The sequence below is a fragment of the Acomys russatus genome, chromosome 12 (genome assembly GCF_903995435.1).
Source record: "Acomys russatus chromosome 12, mAcoRus1.1, whole genome shotgun sequence".
NCBI lineage: Eukaryota > Metazoa > Chordata > Mammalia > Rodentia > Muridae > Acomys > Acomys russatus.
Genome location: NC_067148.1, coordinates 40,469,825 through 40,490,716, shown reverse-complemented (window position 1 = coordinate 40,490,716; position 20,892 = coordinate 40,469,825). Strand labels below are relative to the sequence as shown.

The following is a 20,892-nucleotide window of genomic DNA, read 5'->3' as shown; positions in this document are numbered from 1 at the left end:
CTTGATCAGACCAGGCACCAATCCCAGAAGGACGGTCCTGGCGAAGACAGAGGCCCATGCTCTGACAGAGAGAGAGAGGAGGACTGCTTCTCCCAAGGCACTTACTTGAAAGAATACAACTTTCAGTCACCTATTTTCACAATTACCTGGAAAGGGAGGCAAAGGCGGGCTCTCCTGCTGGTACAAAGGTTACATGCCAATAAGGGACAAAGCAACCACGCAGCAGTGACTAGCAAGACAGAAGAACCAGGAAGTCCACACACACACACACACACAGATACAAACACAGACACACAGAGACATGTAAAGAAAAACAGACAGACACACAAAGAGAGAAAAAGACACATAAAGAGAGAGAAACAGACAGACAGAAAGACATGAAAACAGAAAGGGACATACACAGAGAGAAAGACAGAGAAGAAGGATGAGAGAAGAGACAGAAAGACAGGCAGATACACCAAGCAATGTATGAACCCCTCCAGGGGCCTCTCTATGAACCAAAGTCCCCAGCTGGGGAAACCTCATGGTCTTTCTTCCCACCCTATAAGTATCAGAGGAAGGAAGGCTCTCGAATGCAAATTGTCAAAAGGTTTGCATGTGAAGGTTTCCAGGGTTTCCATGAGACTTACTGCTAGCCAGAGAACAAGCCAGTGATTGGGTCAAGCAAAGGTTAATCATCAAACAATCATTAAAGGCGTGTGTCAGTCACACAGAACTGGGGTGTGGGGATAGAGGGGCAGGTTCCTAGAAAAGTCAGGCTATACTGACTTCTGTTTCTGGGCCCAGAGTGCACAGGCAGTCCTTGATGAAGAGCCACGGCTCACAGGCAGCCTTGGGTACACTCCAGCACGTAGGCATATGTGCCTCCTGGAAAATGCCACCATCTCTACCTGAAGGAGGTATGCAATCTTCCCTATGCAGAGCTCTGCACTGCAGACCAGAGACAACGGGGAGCCCAAGGTTCCCAAACTACTATAACTCTAGGCTGTCCTGTGCGCCAAGGTTATTTAGTACAAGCTATGCTCTTTACCACAAGTTGCCAGTTACAACTCTCCCCTAAGGTTGTGTCAAAGCAAAAACAAAAAACAAAACAAAACAAAACAAAAAAACCTCTACACATTGCCAGAGGGTTCCACAGAGAACAACATGGCTTACACACCCACCACACCCTGCACCCCTAAATCAAAATGGAAAGATATCTTAGTCAACACCTGGATGTGTATACAGGGAACTGAACTACCAGGGAAGGGAGGGGCATGCTGGCTCCTGTCTGTACTTTCCCACCTCTATTGCAACCTTTTCCCTTCCTTGGCCTCATCCTTATAGCCAGCCATGCTCACTCAGCAACACACTTGTAAGCCATGAGGCACAGTGGGGTCCCTCCTGAGAGCAGGTGCTAACCCTGCTGAACCCTAACTAACACACACACACACACACACACACACACACACACACACACACACACACACACACACCGGCCACGAGTGGAGAGTCACACACCAGTGAGATTGTGAGAGCCAATATGGGAAAATGGTTTGGCTGAAAAGTTACCCCAGCCACTGCTCTAAATATCTCCCCAAGAGCAACAGAAGCGCCCACCTGTGCCAAGACTCACATATCTGCTCACCATAACTTTATTTGTAAGTCCAGCCAGTGGAACAGTGCTCCTCAGCAATACTGTAAACCAGCAGATAACAAGTTAGATGCATCTTCAAAGCAAGCTGAGTAAAAGAGGGGAGGAGGGGCCTCTGCTGCATGAGCCCATAACTGAATTCTGCAGAAGACAAAATGATCCAGGCTGACAGAAAGCAAACCCAGGCAAGCAGACAGTCAGGAGGAAGGGCAAGCCGCACAGGGTATGAGGAGGCACGGATGGGCCACGGGTATATTCTGCAGCCCAGTGGGATTTCATGGGTACGTCAAAACCCGTCAAACTATATACCTGCAGGCCATATACCACACTCCTAAAGTCACAGAACTAGAGAGCATGCAATCTAGAAAGAGCACAATTCAGAAAGGAACTAGAGTGTAAAGCTGAGCTGGCCACCATCGGCACCCTGCACTCACGCCACCTTCCAAGTGAGTCCTGCTCCAAGCAGGGGAAGGTCACTACAGTGGGACCCTCCACTGTCAGAGACACCAGTGAAAGGGGATGAGGTAACATGGCCTCATCTACTCCTCCCACTCGAAAGCAGCATGCAGGGCACTACACACAGACACTTCACCCATCACCTTTCTCCCACCACATCAGGCGCATCGCTTCCGTTCTGAGGGCATCGATTTCATCCATTGTACTATAATTACAGGTCTGGCTTACAACTGTTAAAAAGTGGCTTCAGCTGGTAATGGTAGTTGGTCTCAACAATGAGGCCTGGGTTCTAATCCCAGCAGCCACTGAAAAGGGGGCAGGCATGGAGGTATTATGCACTTATAAACCTAACACTGGGGAGGCAGAGACAGACATATCACCAGGACTCGCTGGCCAGTGAGTGACCACCTCAAAATATAAGGTGGACAGCTTCTGAGGAATGGCACCCAAGGATGATGTCCAGCCTCCCTGTGTGCATGCTCGTGCGCGCGCGCGCACACTACCACCACCACCACCACCACCACCACCACCACCACCACCACCACCACCACCACCACACACTGGACTGCTGGCTAGTGACTTTATTATTACTGCCATGAATATGTGTGACTTGGGGTCATAAGCTGCTTCTCAACAGTATGAGCTGCCAACCAGGTGCATTTCAAAGGCAAAGCATTTGGAAATCCTTCCTCCTAGACTGCTGAGCCTGTAATCGCAAGCAGCCAGCTTGCCATGTGCCTCCGCCTCCTCCTCATGCAACTGAAACCCTCAGTCACAGCTCTCAGCTACCACCAAGCCTCTGAGAAAGGAGCCCTGCTCCTGCCTCCGCCTAACCGGAGAAGCACAGCCCACAAGCCAGAATGTGTGGGGCTGAGGGAAGCAGCCGTCTGCAGCCTCTCGCCTCGTTTGCTTTTGCTTTCCTCCGGCTTCGTTAAGACATTATAGTTGTTGTGGCCGGCGTTGGGAGTCCTGGTTTCACAAGCTGCCTTGGGTACTGCCAAGAGCACACGGCCTTCAGGTGCCTGACCTGAAAATGGAGTCCTCACTGCTTCAACCATGGGATAACCCAGGCTGTAACAAAGAAGGCCTTAGCATGGGGGCCTACAGAGAGAGCTCAGCTGGCAGTAGCCAAAAGGATGAAATGAGAGGGAACTAAGCAGTACAGTTAGTGTTTAAGAGAAATCTCTGGAATCCAGAAGCAGAAGCAGCTGTCAGAGATGCCTGCAGGCAATGGTGTCACTTACAAGGCAAGACCAGTCCCTGCTGCTAAAGCAGGCCTTGATCCCAGGAGCCAACGCACCCCACCCCACCCCAGCCCAGCCCCTACCCTCCACTCCCCCACCCCGTCCCCCACCCTCACGCTACCCAGGCAGCTGGCTGCCCTCTCCCTGGCCCTGGCCCAGGTGCTGGCTCTGCTCTCTGCAAAGCTCACAGCCTCTCTTCCTAAGAACTACTCAGGATCAACACCTGAATGGAAGCAAACAGTGTGCCCTCCCTTGCATGGCAAGACAGACTTGGGCCAGCTGCTTTGTGCAGAGCTCCGCAGACCCGAAAGTGACAGCAGAATGCTTCATGTGAGCCCCCAGAAAAGAGAGTCATGGCCCCTCCAAAGCTCATGGTAAGAATGCCAGAGATCTTAACACACAGGGGGCTCCCTGTCCCTGTGAGCAGACGGCAGGGATTCCATGAGATTTGGGGGGGGAGGGGTCTGCTCATCTCCCCTTCCTACATTAGCCCATCTTTCTAATACTCTTAAGGACAAGGAGCCAGAATCTGGACTCCGGACATGCAATGTGCCCTGTGGCCTTGAGTCCTGGCACACCTCTCCCTGACCAAGAACATTTCCGTGATGTCACAGTCTACAGCTTCTCAAATAAACTCAAACACCTAATGAAAACCCCTGGTTTTATGTTCAGAATAAATAAAGGCTAGCTTAGTCTTGTGGCTTAGGTCATATGGAAAAAAAAAAAAAAAAAAACGGAACCCTCGATTGAATCTGAATCTAACAGGATTTATGTAACAAGAGCCAAGGTAACCGTAACCATGGAAAAAAGATCTTCTAGACACGTTTCTGGAAAAGTTCACCACGATTAGCCTGGTGCAGCATCTTCCTACGGCACCTGAAGGCAGGTGCTGTTTCAAAAGCCGACATTTGGTTACAGGATGCCACACACCCCGTGACATGAGCCGCCCCGGCGCTCGTCCCAACAGTAGAGTTCCATTCCTTCATCCCATCCTGTTGGTGCACACCTGCCACAGGTACAGGGCCGGCATCCAGGACCCAACTGAGACTAAGAAGAATACTTGCACTTGCTCTCAGAGAGAGGAGGTGTACGTGTACACACACGCACGCGCACACACACACACACACACACACACACACACACACACACACCTTAAGTTTTCTGCACCTGATACAAACCTGGTACATTAGATCTGGTGCAGGCACTAAAGTCTATTTCTTGGTTGTCTCCCCAGCAGATCCTGTGCACACACTCAGGTGTCCCAGCAAGATCCTGGGTGTGCACACTATACAAGACACATGAGGCTCTATCAGCCACACACCATGCACACGACAGGCACACTCAGGGTATGCTCTTCCTTTTTGGACATTCCTCTGGAAAATGCTGAGATCACCCCCTCTTGCCGCCCCGCCCCCCCGGCTATGCTGGCTGTGGAGGGGGTCTGATGGGTAACATTTAGTGAGATGTACTGGACCCTTTTTGATTCCAACCATACCAGGTCAATGTGGTCCTGGCTTCAGGAACAAAGGAGTAACGGATGTGTCACTTCAGAGGCAGGAGGACCCCTCAAAACAGCTGGAGCAAAGTGTGATGGCTAACAGAAGTAATCCCAACATCAGGTAGAGCAAAAGTTCAAAGCCAGCCTGAGCAACTCAGCAAGAGCCCATCTCACACCGTAGCTAACAAAACAGTACCAAGTGCTGGTGCATGCGCCTGTAAAACTAGCACTTGGGGGCTGGAGTCAGGAGGATCTGCAGTTTAACATCATCTTCAAACATGCAGGGAGTTTGAGGCCAGCTTGGGATACATGAGACTCTGTCTCAAAAAAATAAAACCCAACCCTATGGGTCTTAGATACAGAAATGATGGTGCAGGAGTGAGCACGCACCTTCCTCAAGGCGCCCTGGCAACTTGGTTTGGAAGAAGCCTACGCTTCTTCCAGACCAGACGTGCAGGTCAGCATGTTCTGTCCCCAGTAGACCAAACAGTGTCATCAAGCCTGTGATCCTAAAGGCGTCGTCAGTTTGCTTCTAGAAAGCAGAGTATTACAGGGACACCTCTGTGTTCTGCAACATAACAACTGCTCAAAGCAATCCTAGGACGTCCCCCAAACTACAAAGGTAAAAATGTGGGACCCTTCTAAACACACACACACACACACACAGAGAGAGAGAGAGAGAGAGGCAGGGGGAGGGAGAGACAGACAGAGACAGAATGAGCACATGTATGCATGCATGCATGTGTGCACACCTGTGTCTGTGCATGTTGCTACTTAAGTCAGGCTGCAGGCTTCTCTCTGGGCTCATCTGTGAACTGTATCAGTGCTAACACAATAAAAGAAAAAGCTGCTCCCCCGCCAAGCATATGTTACAACAGTATCCTCAGAAAAAAACGAGACAGCCTCTCATTCAATCCCCCTTAATGGGCACCTCGTCTCCACTGTACCTACCCACACATACAGACCCTTGGAGCTCCAAGCCACTGCTGACAAACTCTGCCATGGACAAAACAGTGCCCACTGGGTTGCCCTCCAATCTGAAAGAGGGACACAGGGTGGCGACATGGAACGCTCAGGCAGCAGACAGACAGCCACTCAGCTCCTCTGTATGCTTCAGGTTTTCATCTTAAAATGCTAAGAGGAGAAGAGGCCCCTGGGATGTGCTGAGTGAGCAACCAAACCACTTGGTTAAAAGCCACATGGTCACACAAACCTCAGGCCATTTTTGAATGGGATGTACTCTCTGCTCGACAGATCTAGAGGGTGCTGGAAAAGGTGCCCAAAGGAGAGCTGCATCAATCCGGGGAACCGTGCACTCTAACCACGCCCTCAACAGCAAAAGCAAGCGAATGCCTCTGAGTGCAGGTAGAAGAGCGTCCTGGCTTCCCACAAAACCGAGGCTATGTGGCTCTCACTTGGCTAGGGAGGGCACGTACTACCCAGGAATCCTAGGCCTGCCAGGCACAAGAATGGATGTCAGGTCTGGAAAAAAAGCCCCAGTTACAAATGCTGCCGTGATGGCTTCTGGAGCCTCAAGCTGAGGTTGAGGGCTCAGTGCCTAGCAATGTCCTCAGTCCCACCGTGCTGTGAGCTCTCCAACCTCCTGGTGTCCTCGGAAGTGCACCCCCCAGCTCGCCCACAGCAGGCCAGCAGCAAGCTCTGGACCTCTGTACCTCTCAAGGCTGGAACTCCATAGACCAATGGCTTTATGTGAGCAAATATACACAACCGGTATTGAGAAACAGATGCTTCACACAGGCACCATGCGGCATATACTTAGTGCGTGTCACAAAAGTCCTCTTGGTTAGGAGACTTTGGGGACCATTACAACCCAGGTGGTCTATACACTCTCAATCAGTTTGCACACTCCTGGGCTAATTCAGTCCACAGAGATAGCCATGGCAGCCACGCGCAAAAGAGACTGCGGTACATCACAAACACCTGTATGACAATCATAGCCAGACAGAGGCTGTAACCCTGTTCCTGCCACTCCAGACCTCCAAGCCCATCACTACAGAGACACAGTTACAAATCCCACAGAACCATCATGTGACCAACACTTCCCTTCCACCCAAACCTCACAGCCCCTGATCCCCTGTTGCCAGGATAAAACCTCAGTTCCCTCACCTCCTTCTCCCGTACCCCAAGGCTCTCAGGCACTATTAGGCTGCCCACCTGCCACATCTTTTATAATTTTTTTTTTTCGAGACAGGGTTTCTCTGTGTATCCTTGACTGTCCTGGACTCACTCTGTAGACCAGGCTGGCCTCATACTTACAGTGATCCGCCTGCCTCTGCCTCCCAGAGTGCTGGGGTTAAAGGCGAGTGCTGGGGTTAAAGGCGTGCGCCACCACTGCCCAGCCATCTTTTAAATTTTTATGACCCACCTCAAACCCCAGCCTGGTCCCTACCTCTCTTATCAAGCCCTGAGGCAACCATTCACAGCCCCTGCCACTGCCCACCACCTGAGCCCTGTTCTACAGCCCCACCGTACCTGCTCTGCACAATGATCCCACTCGGACCCTGCTATGTAGGCTGTGATGGCCTGACAGGCCTCTCATGCTCTCCTGCTTCCAAGCACCGACCCCCCCTGACTTCCACCTCACAGAAAGATCAATGCCCTGATCATCCACCAGCTCTGCTGTGGCAAGGACTGGATCAAATCTCTCTCCTGCTCCCACATTAGCTTTCTTCCCATCCCAAACAAAGTGAGGAGAAGCGAGGCCCTCCCACCACCAACCCTCAAAAGAAATATTTGTCTTTGCAAAGCCACTGGAGAAATTCCCACAGCCCTGATCTATGTCCCTGTGTCCTTCCTGGTTGGCCTGGCGCAGGCCTAGGCTTATAGAGGGGGAGGGGCCGCTCCTGGGACATAGCAGCAAGAACAAAGAAAGCAACCCCCTGAGAATCCAGTTGGCAACACTTGGCTTTTCTTTCTTCCTTTGTGTCTTAGCTCTGATTGTACAAACAACAGCCACCGGCCAGCGTTACTATGTTGCCATTAGGACCACAGACAGCTGGGGTCAAGCTCCATAGCCAGTTGCCTTTCAGATACCAAGGAAGCACAATACCCCAGGGCAGGGTGCAGAGGGTGAGGGGACTCCAGCTTGACCACATGCCCCAACTACCCAAGGTCCACCCCAAGCCAGGCGGAGCCCATGGGGGCCTAACTCCAGTCCCACCCAAAGGTGGGGCTGCTCACTGCAGGGCTGCACACACAGCTGCATACAAACAGTGTGTTATTCAATCAAGGAGAGAAGAGTCATCCAGACGGTCCTAGCAGCAGAAAAACATGGCCAGGGATAGGGGAGTGCTGTAAAGCTAACAGTGAAGAGGATGAGCTCTGCACAGAGAGGCAGCAACCAGCCCACCATGCTGAGTACACTCAAATGAACCCTTATTGTCTAAGCATTGGTGTCCTGGCTGCTGTGTGCAGAGGGAAGGAGGAAGCCAGAGGACCCTACTTCCCTTTCAGCCTGTGCCCCCAACAGAAATGAGGACACAAGTGCATACAGACTCACCTAAGAGCAGGCCACACAGTGTCAGTCATAACAGCCAAGAGCAGACACCCATGTGCCTGTCCCATGGAACAAGAAGCACAGTGGAGCCTTGCCTGCTACCCACGTGTGGTCTGCTTTCATTAGTACGCAAAACCTTCCTTCCTGGAATTGGGGTGTCCTTGTTATATGTCAAAACCAGAGGCTCTCGAAAGTGAGGGAGTCTGTAGTCCTATCAATCCCAGCAGTGCTGCGGCCACTGACTTTTCAGAGCAGACACAGCAAGAGCGGCCAGGGTGATGGCTCGCTGCATCCCAGGATCGGTGATTACTGCCAAAGATGGGCAAGCAGGCTTCCAGAAGCCCAGGACTCACACAGCAGAGCTTTAAAATGACACAGACTCCACAGTTCATATCGACTGCCAACGTAAAAGGATCTCAGTCACCTAGGACATGAGCCTCCCGGCATAGTTGGACTTGGACGGGAGTTCCTCAATTGGGAGACACACAGTGACATCATCCCATGGGCTGGGATCCTAGCCGAAATCAAAAGGGGACCAGGAGACCGTGAGCTGAGCCCCAGCACTCATGTATCACTCTCTACTTCCTGAGTGTGGTGCAATGTGACAGGAGCCTCGCTGTCCTGCCACCATGGTGACAATGCTCTTCCTGATGCAATGGACTTTAATTGGGGGGCACAATAAACTTATCCTTCCTTAAGTTGCTCTTGTCTAGTATTTTGTCCTTGTAATGGCAAACATAGGGGATACAAGTGCCCAATCCTGAGAGTAAGGGAACTCTTATGAAAATAGAAAGAGCAGATGCTAAGTTCTTTTCAAATGTCCTCAGTAGGTACACCCATGTTCAGTAAAGCTAAAATGCTTGCATCAAAACTAAACATCCCCAAAATGACCATTTCCTTCTTAGACTGTGATCTGAGACTATGGTGACCAGAGGTTTCGTGAGGTCTGCTGGTTTCAGCATGGTCCAATTTGCTAGAGCCTGTTGAATGTCAACACGACTGGAGAGAAACGACTGTGAATACGGTGAGCATTAAGTCTTCTCACAGAAGCAAAGTGTCTCCCACCCTTAAAAGCTCCTACCCATGATGCTTATGACAGGCAGCCACCATGAGCAGCTCTAAGGAAGAGACAGTTGCTTGTACAGAAACACTGAACAAACACTCCAACACTGCAGCCCGAAAAAGACAATCCCTACCAAACAGCGGGAGAAGTGTGAAATGTGCAAATGAGCCTGCTTAAACAAAAACCCAATCTGCTCCCAGAGCATGCAGGGTAGCCACCTGTTCAGGGCTGGTGGAGTCCTGATTACAGAGGAAGAAACAATACCAGGGAGATGACAGCCCCCTCTTGGGTCCTGGTCCCCACCCTCGAGCCTATATTTAGTCTGCTCTCTATGGAAAATATCCCGACCCTGCACACAAACAAGCTATTTGGCTGGTTATTCAAAGACTCCATTAACAACCTCTTTTGCCCATGTGGTATTTGCTACTCCCACCCTGCACCGGCCCCAGACACAACCCTGATGCCCCTTTGACCTCTGGCCTTGGTCAGCTGTGAGTAGACAGCACAAGAAGGTAAAGAGATTGCAGCTAAAAGATTACACTGGCCCCTTCTGTGGGGCATCTCCAATCTCAGGAAAGGTTCGTAGCTGGGTCCAGGTTCCAGAGCACCAGACAAGGGGTACCAGAAGTCCCTCGCGTGCCCTCAGAGGCCAGCCCTCCCTACAACACCACACCAAGCCTTTCTTCTCCAACCCCAGAACAAAAATAACAGACACTGCAAAGATCAGAGATTAACATCTGCAGAGTGCATTTTCCTTCTCAGAGAAAGGTACTTAACAAAGAGGAGGAATTATGCAGCTAAGCACCAGCTCGGAACCCCAAACCTGGGCTTTAAAAATAAGTAAGCCTCATCTGGCTTTTCCAGGCTCAACCACTTAGGCTGGGGGTTCAAAGGTCCCTGAGTATCAGGATGGGGGACACGGGGGGGGGGGGGTGCAGAGGGGACACAGGTCCGTCTGAGTATTGGAACCATGAAACCAAACCAACAGAGAGGGAAATAGCAGGTACAAGTGATCTGAGGAGGGAGATGAAAGAAAGAATAGGGAGAGGAAGGGAGGGAAAGGGGTAAAAAATCACAGTAAGGATGTCTGAAAAAGTCATAAGGAATCATACTATTATCTGCCTAAAAATACTTATGTATATTTATATGCTGACATTTGTCTATTATAAGTAGCTTAAATGAAAATTTCCCATCTGGACTGACAAGTCTCGCCCCCAAAAGCCATAGACCATCTAAGAAAAACTTCAACACCTTTTGAAGTGTTGTTCAGGATTGTCCAAGAGACTCTGAAAACACTGTAGGCTACTACTAATCCCCTTGGCTGCCCCGCACGCCATGAGGTGGAAGGTAAATCCTAATGCTGAAGACACCCATGCAGGACCAAGAGATGCAAGCTGGATCTGACCTGAAAGCCTCTTCTTATGTACCAGAAGATGTCATGCAAGCTCCCAATGAAGGGAAGCAACCAAAAGTTACCCGGCTATGATACCTACAAACTACATACATACATACATACATACATACATACATACATACATACATAAGCAAGCAGCATGGCAGAGTAATCCTAGGGGTACAGTAGTGGCACCCACAGCTTGGCAATAGCCAACAGCTCTACTCAACAAGAAGCAAGTCTTGCCTGATACCACAAAACTATCCAGTGATCCAGGCCTAGTGAAGGAGAAGAAGCTACAATCAGTGCTTTATTAAACCAGCCTAATTCCTAACTAGTTCTAAACTTACCAACAAGTAAGTGTAGTCCTCACCCCTCATCAAGGAAACTTCTCTTGGCAATAGAGACTACTACAGAAAACTGTAGCAGTAAAAATGCAGAGTTGTGGAGCTCAGTCCCAAATGACAGGTCTACAACACAACTCCTGGGCCTAAGACTGAGAGACCATTGTGGAAGGGGAGTTGGGGGTGGGGGGAGCAGAAGGACTGTAAGAGCCAGAGGAAGAAGAAGTCTGCTGTGAGGTGGTATCTCCTAGAAGTGTCAGAAAACCATGAGATGACAGAGAACCAGAGTCTCACGAGCATGGCTCCCTGAACATAGCTTGAAGAAGGAGGACAGTAGACATGATAACATGGAAGAGGGAACGCTCTTTGGCCTCAACCCTGGACTAAAAAAAAATAAAAACAAACAAACAAAAACAAAATAAATAAACAAGCAAAACTATAGGCACCTAAGTAATGCTGAGAATGGAAGAAATCGTCTCTCCAGGAGAAGAACCCCAATGTGTTATGTTATCTAATACCAAGTGGCCAGCCTTGAATGCAGATGTGTGTGTGTGTGTGTGTGTGTGTGTGTGTGTGTGTGTGTGTGTGTGTGTAACATTACACAGGCAAAGCAGATTGAATATATGTGTTTGGGGTGGGGGGAGGCCAGAAATTTGAAAGAGAGTAGGGGTAGCAATAACATATAAGGGTTTGAGAGGAAGAAACAGAAGCAAGAAATGAAGAAACATGCATAATATCAAAATTTTTTAAATTATTAAACACACACACACAATCTAGGGAGTTACAGCCAGCCAGGGTAAGACTTGCAAACTATAAAGGCCTGCAGGGCGTGCAAGGGAAGGAGTGATGCCAAGCCAGGGATCTGGTTGCAGCAGAAGAAAAAATCTGGTTTAGATGTAAACAGAGGTGGTAGTGACCGGCTGGCTGCAGTTTTCACTGTGTCCCTGCAGCTTCTTCAGGGCCTGTCTCTCCTCCCTGAGCGGCGTGCTTCAGGCTTCCCCACTGCTCTTGTAGCTCCTGAGAACATGCAACACCTCTCATATAGATGCTCTCTATTGCTGGGAAACAGTGACAAAATGTATCGTCTACCAAATTATCATCAGAAGCAAATACTAACGAACTCCATCTAAATGTGCAGGAACCAAAAGCCGGGGGTGGAGGGTGGGAGGTGGAAGAGATCCCCAGAAGCACAACCTGTGACTCAGGAGGAACCAGGGGTCCCACTCTCTACTGGACCCTCTTCTAAGGAGGACTACTGCCCACCCCACCCCCGCCCCGACCTCCAGAACGCCACACACACAGAGGGCACTCACACCGTTTTCTATGACAGCATGAACTCGCACTTGAAACCACTCACCCTGGCGTTCAGTCCTTTATCACTGTTCCAACTTTTTGACATTAGCAACTTCCTGAGCAACTAACTGGTGATGACTGACTGTGAACACTGCAGACCAGGACAAGTGCCCAGCCAGAGAAAGTGTTCTTTCTTTTTTTCTACCCAAACTGGGGTGCCTGAACTGCAGACCTTCTTAGAAATATGAGTTCCTGGGCCCACTCCAGCCCTACAGAACCAGGGGACTGTGTTGCCATCTGTTTCTGCAAGCCCTCGATGTCATTTGCTTAAACATTTAAATCTGAGGCCCACTGAATGACAACTCAGTCTCCATGACATCAGTGACACACTGATCCACCTGGGTCATATGCTGATTCTCTGAATTGAACCAGCTCCTATCAGAGACAACCACCAACCTTTGGAGACTACTGATTTAGAAAAGCCGCCCAGCACTCGGAAGGCAGAGGCAGGCAGATCGCTGTGAGTTTGAGGCCAACCTGGTCTACAGAGGGAGTCCAGGACAGCAAGGATACACAGAGGAACCCTGTCTCGAAAAAAAAACAAAAAAAAAAGAAAAAAGAGAAAAGAAAAGCCACCAAAGTTTATCAAGCTTTTCCTTTCCCCTACCTGAAAACAGTAAAGAAAATGTCATGAGGTTTTGGTCCCATGAAGCTATTGATCTAAATACAAAAGTTGCACAGCCCCAACTTCTATGCACCAGACAAAGACTTCACTTCTGCAAGAGGGTCACTCAGTTCACACCCCGCAGTGAGCGGTAAGGACCTGTGCCTGGGAGGAAATGGCCACCCAGTGCCAAGCTCAGACACGAGCAGGAGGGCTTCAACTCCAGGGAGGCAAGGCCCACCCTGGGTAACCCTGGCCTGCACCAGGCTTCCCGGCATCTCTGAGAAGGGGCATCCATGCCATACATAAAAGTCACCAGATTGTGAGGGCTTTCTGTGCTGCTTGGGCATGAGGTTTCAACAGGAAGCAACATCTAGTCAACAGAGCAGCTTCCAAAGGAGGTGGCCAAACTGCCACTTCTGAGTAAACCTGAATTACCACCAGCAGCATAGCAGACAGAGCCCAAAGAAGAGGAGACCTGCCCACGGCAGTAGGAAGAAACTTTTTTTCCCTAAACATACACACCTGCAGCAACCAGACTAAACAAACAGTTGCCGAGTTTCCACGTTTACTGCATTAAGCAACTCCACAGAGAACAAGACAATTACTTGGGGTACCCTGCAGACTGTCTCGTCCAGGGTCAAGGGTACACAACTCAAATGCCCAGACAAATGGCTATAGCAATTACACACAACAGGGCTTCCAACTCTATCTCAGGCAATGAAATGCAGTTTGGCCCAGGCAGCTCATCTCGGGTAAATTTTGCACACTTCCTGAGTTGCAAAGGTGTGTTGTCAAACAGTTTCTGCTGAGATTGAAACATCCTGTCCTGCAGGTTAACTCCTTAAAGAGGAAAGGGAATGACACAAAACAGATCTAGGAAGTCCCTGAAACTGACCAGATCACTAGGCCCCGCCCTCCTGGAGCAGGCAATAAAAGCTGAGGAGTTCCTCTCTGACAAACCAAGCTGCAGCAATGACTCTGAGATCAGACCAGCTGCTTGGAAGAAACAGAAACCATGGGATCTACTTACAAGACATTTAGACCAACTGAGTCACTCACAAAGGACGCTCTCCAACCTGCTGAGTTGTGCTCCAGATTGCCAGCTTTTGTGAGCTGATTCCCACACTAGGCAGGCCTTGGCGCTGCAGCTCTCTTTGAGTCATTTCTGCTCCTGTAAGTGACCCCTCACCTATATTCCTCTAAGTAACCCCAATAAAACTCAATGGCTCACCAAATTGGACTCTGCCATATCTACACGTCAGTCTGCTATGGGATCCCCTTCTGGAGTTGAGTATGTTGTGTCTCCCCAAAATAAGTTTTGTCACACAGCAGGGTAGTAGCCACGTTTGGCAGATTACCACATGATGACCTGTAGTAACGCAGGTTAAGTGCTCAGCACGCCACTGGGCACAGATTTTAAACACCCCCGCTGCATCACGGAACTGAGCAGACTCCCCTGCCATCTTCCACAGTTTCCAAAAGCTGAAGCTCAGATGCAACCAAAGAGCTGTCAAACTTGCTCATGACACCTGTGTGGAAGGCCCGTGCCCTGGCTCCTCTAGCCCTCCTGTGGTGGATGAGGGCAGAGCATAGGTGTATACAGACCAACCACCTGGCTAGGACAGCCACATGAACGCTGACTGAGGACGGGGAGAGTCTCAATGGCAGAGACTGGCTGAATTTCCCAACAGTGCCTGGTATGCTTGAAGTGGACTGCTGGGCTGAGTGAGTGAGCACTAGGCGAGCATGCGGATCCCAGCTCTGCTGATGACAAGCTGAGGTACAACATGCGATTGCTGCTAATAAAGGCTTTGGCCTTAAAAAAAGCAACAAGCTTTACTTAACAAGAGAAGTGGTGGGCTGGTGTGCTTCAACCCACTCACCCCAGGAAGAGTCTTTGACAAGCCAGTGGGGAAGCTTACTCAGGAGGCTTGGTGGAGGGGAGGGAGGTCCCGGGCTCACTTCTGGACATCCCACAGAAGGCCATGCCCCTGCAGGACACCTGCAGAAATCTGCTGGGCCCAATGTGAAACTAATCATTAGTGTTTCCTTAAATCACAAAGATTCAGGAGTCAAGAAGATTCTCAGAGTAAGAAAATAAAAGGGGTGTGGAGATAAAAAAAAAAGACAGTTAAAAAAACAAAACAAACCCACAAGGTAATGCTTTTATAAACTCGGTTGAGGAGGATGAAAATCACACATATCCCAGGCCTACATATCCCCAATATAATGCTACTTGGAAATTTCACTGGGCTCTCACAACTAAATAAAATATATTTCCTCCGTCTTGAAAGAGATTTTCCAAAGAGGCCAAAATCGACTCACTATGACATGAGCAGCAACCAAAACATCTTCCTCTTTCCCAAGGTCGTTCCTCACCCCAAGAGCAAAACTTCATGCAGATGCCAGAAAGCAGTGAGTTTTAAACACACAACGCAGAGCCAAATGCTGACATGCACTGTCAACACGGAAAGTATATCTTCAAAAGTCCTCCTAAGGCTGAAAGGGGCTCCTGTTATGACAATCCAAAGGACTTGATGAGGGGGCCACAGGTGAGAGAGAGCTATAACTAGGTAGCTATGGAAATGACTGGTTTGGCTTTGGGGGGCAGGTGGGTTTTGTTTTTGTTTTTGTTTTTTAAATGATGTGTTTATCCTTTCCTTAAATATTCACACTCTTCGGTCTCTCATGCTCACTCCTAGCCAGAAAGAGATGTGAGTCTGCGTCTGGCGGGCACAGGGTTTCGCTTCAGTTGCTGTGGTGGTCCAGCACGTGCTCCAGTCATGGTTTCTCCCAGCACGTGTCATCTTGTACAACCAAGGCAATGCCTTCCCAGTCTAGCATCAGCGAAGACACAGCTATCCAAATGTGGGGTGCATGTGTATGTCATGCCGTGTCTGCAGGTATCCACATTTGCGTGGGCCAAAAGAGGGTCTCAGATTCCCTTGGAGCTGGAGTTACAGGCACCCACCTGAAGGATGTTGGGAACTGAACTTGGATCCTATGGAAGAACTGCAATGTTCTTAAGCACAGATCCATCGCCCCAGCCCCTCCAAATGTTACCAATCAGTGGGATACCACAAGACCCTCCTTACAGCCCACTGCCATCACTTAGTTAACTTCTAGAATTTGACAGTAAGGTCCTATAGCTAAAGACACCACATACATACATACATACATGCATCACAGGACATGAAATCAAGCTGGTATTGGCCTCAGGGTTTCTTCCCCACTGGTTACCTTCCACAGTGACGGAAGGCTCTATTTATGCTACCAAGAATTAAAAGTATTAGACAGTTTAACCCAGCTGTGAATCCCACAAGCTACAACCATGACAGCCTGGCAAGATATATCCACAGGCATATGGCAATATGTGCATTAGTGGCACAAATGTTATGGGAGTAGCCAACTACTCTCTGGTACCATTAACTAAGCCAAAAACTCATGAGTAAGCCATAGGCCCCTGGGGTGAACCTAATATTATTATCCTGTTAAGTGGACATAGTAATAAACTGCCCCCTATATTAATCATTATACCCATAATTACTGCACTGCTCAATCCTCATCAGAGAAGTTTATTCCTGCAATAGAGATTAATAGAGACCTGCAACTGGACAATATACAGAGAATAAGAAACCAGGGCACGACCAGCTCTAAAGGGAACATCTGTATAACACTCCCACCCTCTCTCATCAAGGCTCAGGAGTCATCACAGGAGTAGGGTCAGAAAGACTACAGTGGATATCTGCAGTGAAAACAAGTTTTTGCTGTGCACATGAACAATTGGCACCTGGGACGACACCTGCCAAAATCCAAGCATGGATGGGGGGAGGGGGGTTCATGATGTCCCACCCCTAGCTGAGGAGCTACTGGCAAGATGACTGCTTCAAAGAGGAAGAGTCAGTTTTCTTCAAGGATGTGGAGCCCAAAAAGAGTTTCCCATGCTCCTGTAACAGCCCTACATCCATGCAGACAGCACTAAAAGGACGCGGTGTTTTTAAAAAGAGAGGGAAAAAGCACATGAAGTCGGGAGGTGAAGTTGATCACTGCATGCACGTATGAAGTTCTCAATAAAAATAAAAATGTTCTCTTCCTACCCAAGAACATCATGCTACCACAACTTAGCAACCCTCTCCCCATGCCAGACATCAATGGAGCAGATGTTAAGACCTGACCACATCTTAACATTGACATGGAAACATCATTCTGTTATAATAAGTGAATTGGGATTTTAATTAGAAGAGACAGGGTGAGGTCCTGAAAGAGTGATGCTTTGGGAAGATAGGGGGCTTAAGTGGCCCCTTAGTTCAGAGATGCCTTTGAACAACTTCCCTGAAATGTTCCCAGACCTCCACCTCCTCCCTTATAAGATGGGGCCATTGAGAATACCAAAAAGTCTGGTCTCAAGTTCTCCACAAATAAGCAGTGTGCCACTGTAGATAACATCCCCCAGAACGGAGGCAGATATGACAGCTTCCCCAGTCTCGCTGAATTTACTACAGTCCTGGCATACACAGGCATTCCTAGTCCTAACAAAAACAATAGCATTATCAAAGTCTCCAGCAGGATCCATCCGTTAATTTACGTTCTATTGAGAATGACAAAGGTTACAATCAAAAAGGGGTATTATTAAGGTGAGTATCAAGAAGGGATAATTGTGGAAGAACAATAAGAAAGGAAGGGAGAAAGGAAGGAAGGAAGGAAGGAAGGACAGACACCTTCTTACTACAAGTATAAGACCCCAAAGTGCAGAATGGAAAACAAGTCACTGTGCTGGAGGTCCTCCCCTCCTCAGAAACAAGGAGCTCAGGCAGGTGCATTCCATTCCTGGCACCAGCTTTCAAAGGGTTTCATCAGACTCCTGTGTCCACAGCCAGAGAGCTGAGCAGAGTCATCTGAGAGAAACACGAGCACCTTTCACCCAGACACTACTCTCAGAGGAACCCATCAGCTACATCTCCTCACCATCAACTGGGGCAAAGGGGCATAAGGGGGGGGGGGGACAAGTGCCCTCAACACCACAAGATTCCACACAAGAAGTCATGGCTCTTAAGAGGCCTGGAAGCATCTGAAGTGGCCACAGGCAACCATGAACACTCAGGAGGTCACGGGTGCACTGAGAGCCTGTCCCTCCAGAAGGATGGAGCTTGCTTGGACCCTCCCCTGGAATTACAATATAATCCCATGGATAGTTAAGTCAGTCTCCCAGCCTGCCTGGGACATGGTTCAAGTCCAGGAGGCTGCCAAATGCCAAGCGGATCAGCAACAGAGCCTCCACCTTCTCCACCCAAGCAGCCAAGTTTAAACCCAAACACTTCGGGGTTAGAAGTTCAGACGCACAGGAGCCAAGCTTTGGGGGGGGGGGGGGGGACCGAGGCCTTCTCACACAGGTAGAGGAGCCCGAGGCAGTACCTGCACCTGTTTTTAAATACACTCCCGTTGGACTTGGAAGGTTCCCATGGTCGTCAGGAGAGAGGATTCGCCAGCCTTTGGCAGGCACAGTATTATACTAGAACAAGCCACCTGCAGGCCTTTTACTGTCACTGGCCAACAGCAACTCAAGAGGGCAGGCTGCTAATCCACTGGATGGACTATGACACCACATCACCCACTTAGATGCCACCTGCTCCTTCAGGTAAGTGGTGGTAGGCCCAGAGAAACAAAACAAGGAAGCGGCTCAGGAGCCTAGTAGGGGAGAAACGGGAAACACCAGTGGTCCAAACACAAGGCAGAGCATAGCGGCCAGCTCCTATCTCCCCTGCAGGGATATGGCCCTGCCTGACACTGGGGTCAGGACAGTGTTCTGTGGACACACAGGCTTACAGAAAGCAGGAGCATCCACTTTTCCTCCTCCTCCTCCTGGGTGGCTTCCAAGTGGCAAGTGTACTAAAGTGCCCCCTTTAAAAGCAAGAGCGTGTTCGGAAGTGCCCTGCCTCCCTAGAAGGGTTATAATTTGACCCAGGACTTGAGTACAAAATGCCCAGCATTTGCACAAGGACAGGCAGCACTGGACTTGATGCAGCCTGGGTCCCTGTGGCTCCCTACATGCACCAAGTCCCAATGCCTCCCCTGTATTCGGGAACTGGGAAAAAGGACAGCCATGAAGCAACTGGCCGGTACAGCACCGCCAGCAGCAGCGCTTCTCAAAACACATCTTCAACGTCCATGCAAGACAGACGCTCAGGCCCGGCCTGATAACCTGTCACGGATCGAGTGGCGCCATCCCAGGCAGCTGCCCCCAGGCGTCGGCTGGGCCCGGACGGGACGTGCGGGCGGCCCAGGACGCAGCGGCACCGTGCCACTTTCTCACAGGAGAGGCTCCATTGTCCATTATCAAACGAACGCGGACGATCCATCTTCCCTTGCAGGCTGGCTACACCGCCGGCCTTGCAGGGCAAGAGGCACCGCAGTGCTCTCTCGGCCGGGCAGCCGCGTGAGTACACACGCACGCACACACACGCGCACACACCCCGCCGCGCCAGGGGCGCCCGCTCCCCGGCGCTTTCCAGAAGCCCCAGGCGGCCTGGCCCTCACCTTCGATGGCGATGACGTGCTCCCGGATCTGGTTCTGCAGCACCGGCTCCTCCACGCGCTCGAGCAGCTCGTAGATGGAGTAGATGTTGGGATGGACCGACTCAAAGCGCTGGATCTCGGCCCGGATGGCAGCCGAGTTGGCCAGCTGCTGCTGGTAGTTCATGGTGCAGGCACGGCGCCCAAAGCCGCGCGCCCCCCGTCGCCGCCGCCCCGCGCCCCGGAGCCCGCGGGCTACCGAGACCCGGGGCGCCGCAGCCCCCGGGGAGCACGGAGCCGAGGAAGAGCAAAAAGAAAGCCGCGGGTGAAGCAATAGAAGAGCTCAGTTCATGTCAGGGACGAGCGTCCCGGGTCAGCGGGCCGTCCGGGAAAACCGCGGCGCCATGGAGCGCGGCCGGCCGCGGAGGAGGCTCGCTCGGGTGCCTTCCCGCGCCGCAGCCGCCTGCACCCCTACGCGCCGGCCGGCCAAGCAGCCATTAAAGCGCAGGCAGCGCTGCGCTGCGAGCGCCGGGGCCGAGGCCCCCGGGCAGTGGCCGCTCTGCTCCGGGGCGCACGGCTGCGGCTGGGTCCGCGCGCTTGTGAGTCCCGCGCTGACGCGCGCGCCGGGGCCCTCAGCTGCCCTGCGCCGTCCGCCGAGCCGGGACCGAGCTGTGGGCGCCTTGCCAGCTGCGGAGACCGCTCCGAGCGCCGCCCGCCGCTGCCCGGCCAGCCCCCTCCCTGGCACGCAGGGCCCTGGCCCACGTCGGCCCCGCCCCCGCCCGCGCTCGCCGCCCTCCAGCCGCCGCTGCGTCCTCCGCGGCGCTTCCCAGCGCGCCGGATCCCGGGGAATTGCGCCAGACCCCGCCCCGCGCTGCCTCTGGGCTTGCTGGGACTTGTAGTCCTTGGCGCTGGCCGGCCCGCGCGCGTGGGGTGCGCTCTGCGCCCGCGTCGCAGCGCGCTGGGCGGTCCCCCGCGGGGCTCCTGGACGCTACTCCAGCGGGCGGATCTGCGAGCTATCCTTCGCCGCCCTGGGCCCTCTTAGTTGTCCCCACTGCCCTATGCCAGCCCCCGCGCCTCGGTACTAGAAAGGTGGCGCGGGATCCTGCCCGCCCCGCGCTTTTGTTTGTTTGCCAGCAGAGCGCTAGAGGAACCTCTGCGACGCTTGGAGTCCCCTCCCCCCGTCTAACAACTTTCTGCCTCCTTTTCTGAATCCAGCAAGAGAGTTACTTCCCTTCCCCTGGGATACTCAAGGTCCATGTTTCATCAATAAACTG

At 51.2% G+C, this 20,892-nt stretch overlaps 1 protein-coding gene across 5 annotated transcripts in view; it reads right to left on the bottom strand.

Moving 5' to 3' along the window:
* The window catches only part of Agap1 (ArfGAP with GTPase domain, ankyrin repeat and PH domain 1), a 430,070-nt gene extending 410,210 nt beyond the window's left edge, over positions 1-19,860 (bottom strand). For 3 of the 5 annotated variants that reach the window (XM_051154309.1, XM_051154310.1, XM_051154311.1), the window contains exon 1: positions 19,643-19,858. In XM_051154309.1, coding sequence (XP_051010266.1) covers positions 19,643-19,805 — 163 coding nt within the window. In that variant the 5' untranslated portion in view covers positions 19,806-19,858. Of the gene's footprint in view, positions 1-19,642 lie in introns of all 5 variants that reach the window. The other 2 variants (XM_051154307.1, XM_051154308.1) reach the window with 2 other exon arrangements.
* Positions 19,861-20,892: the final 1,032 nt, after the last annotated feature.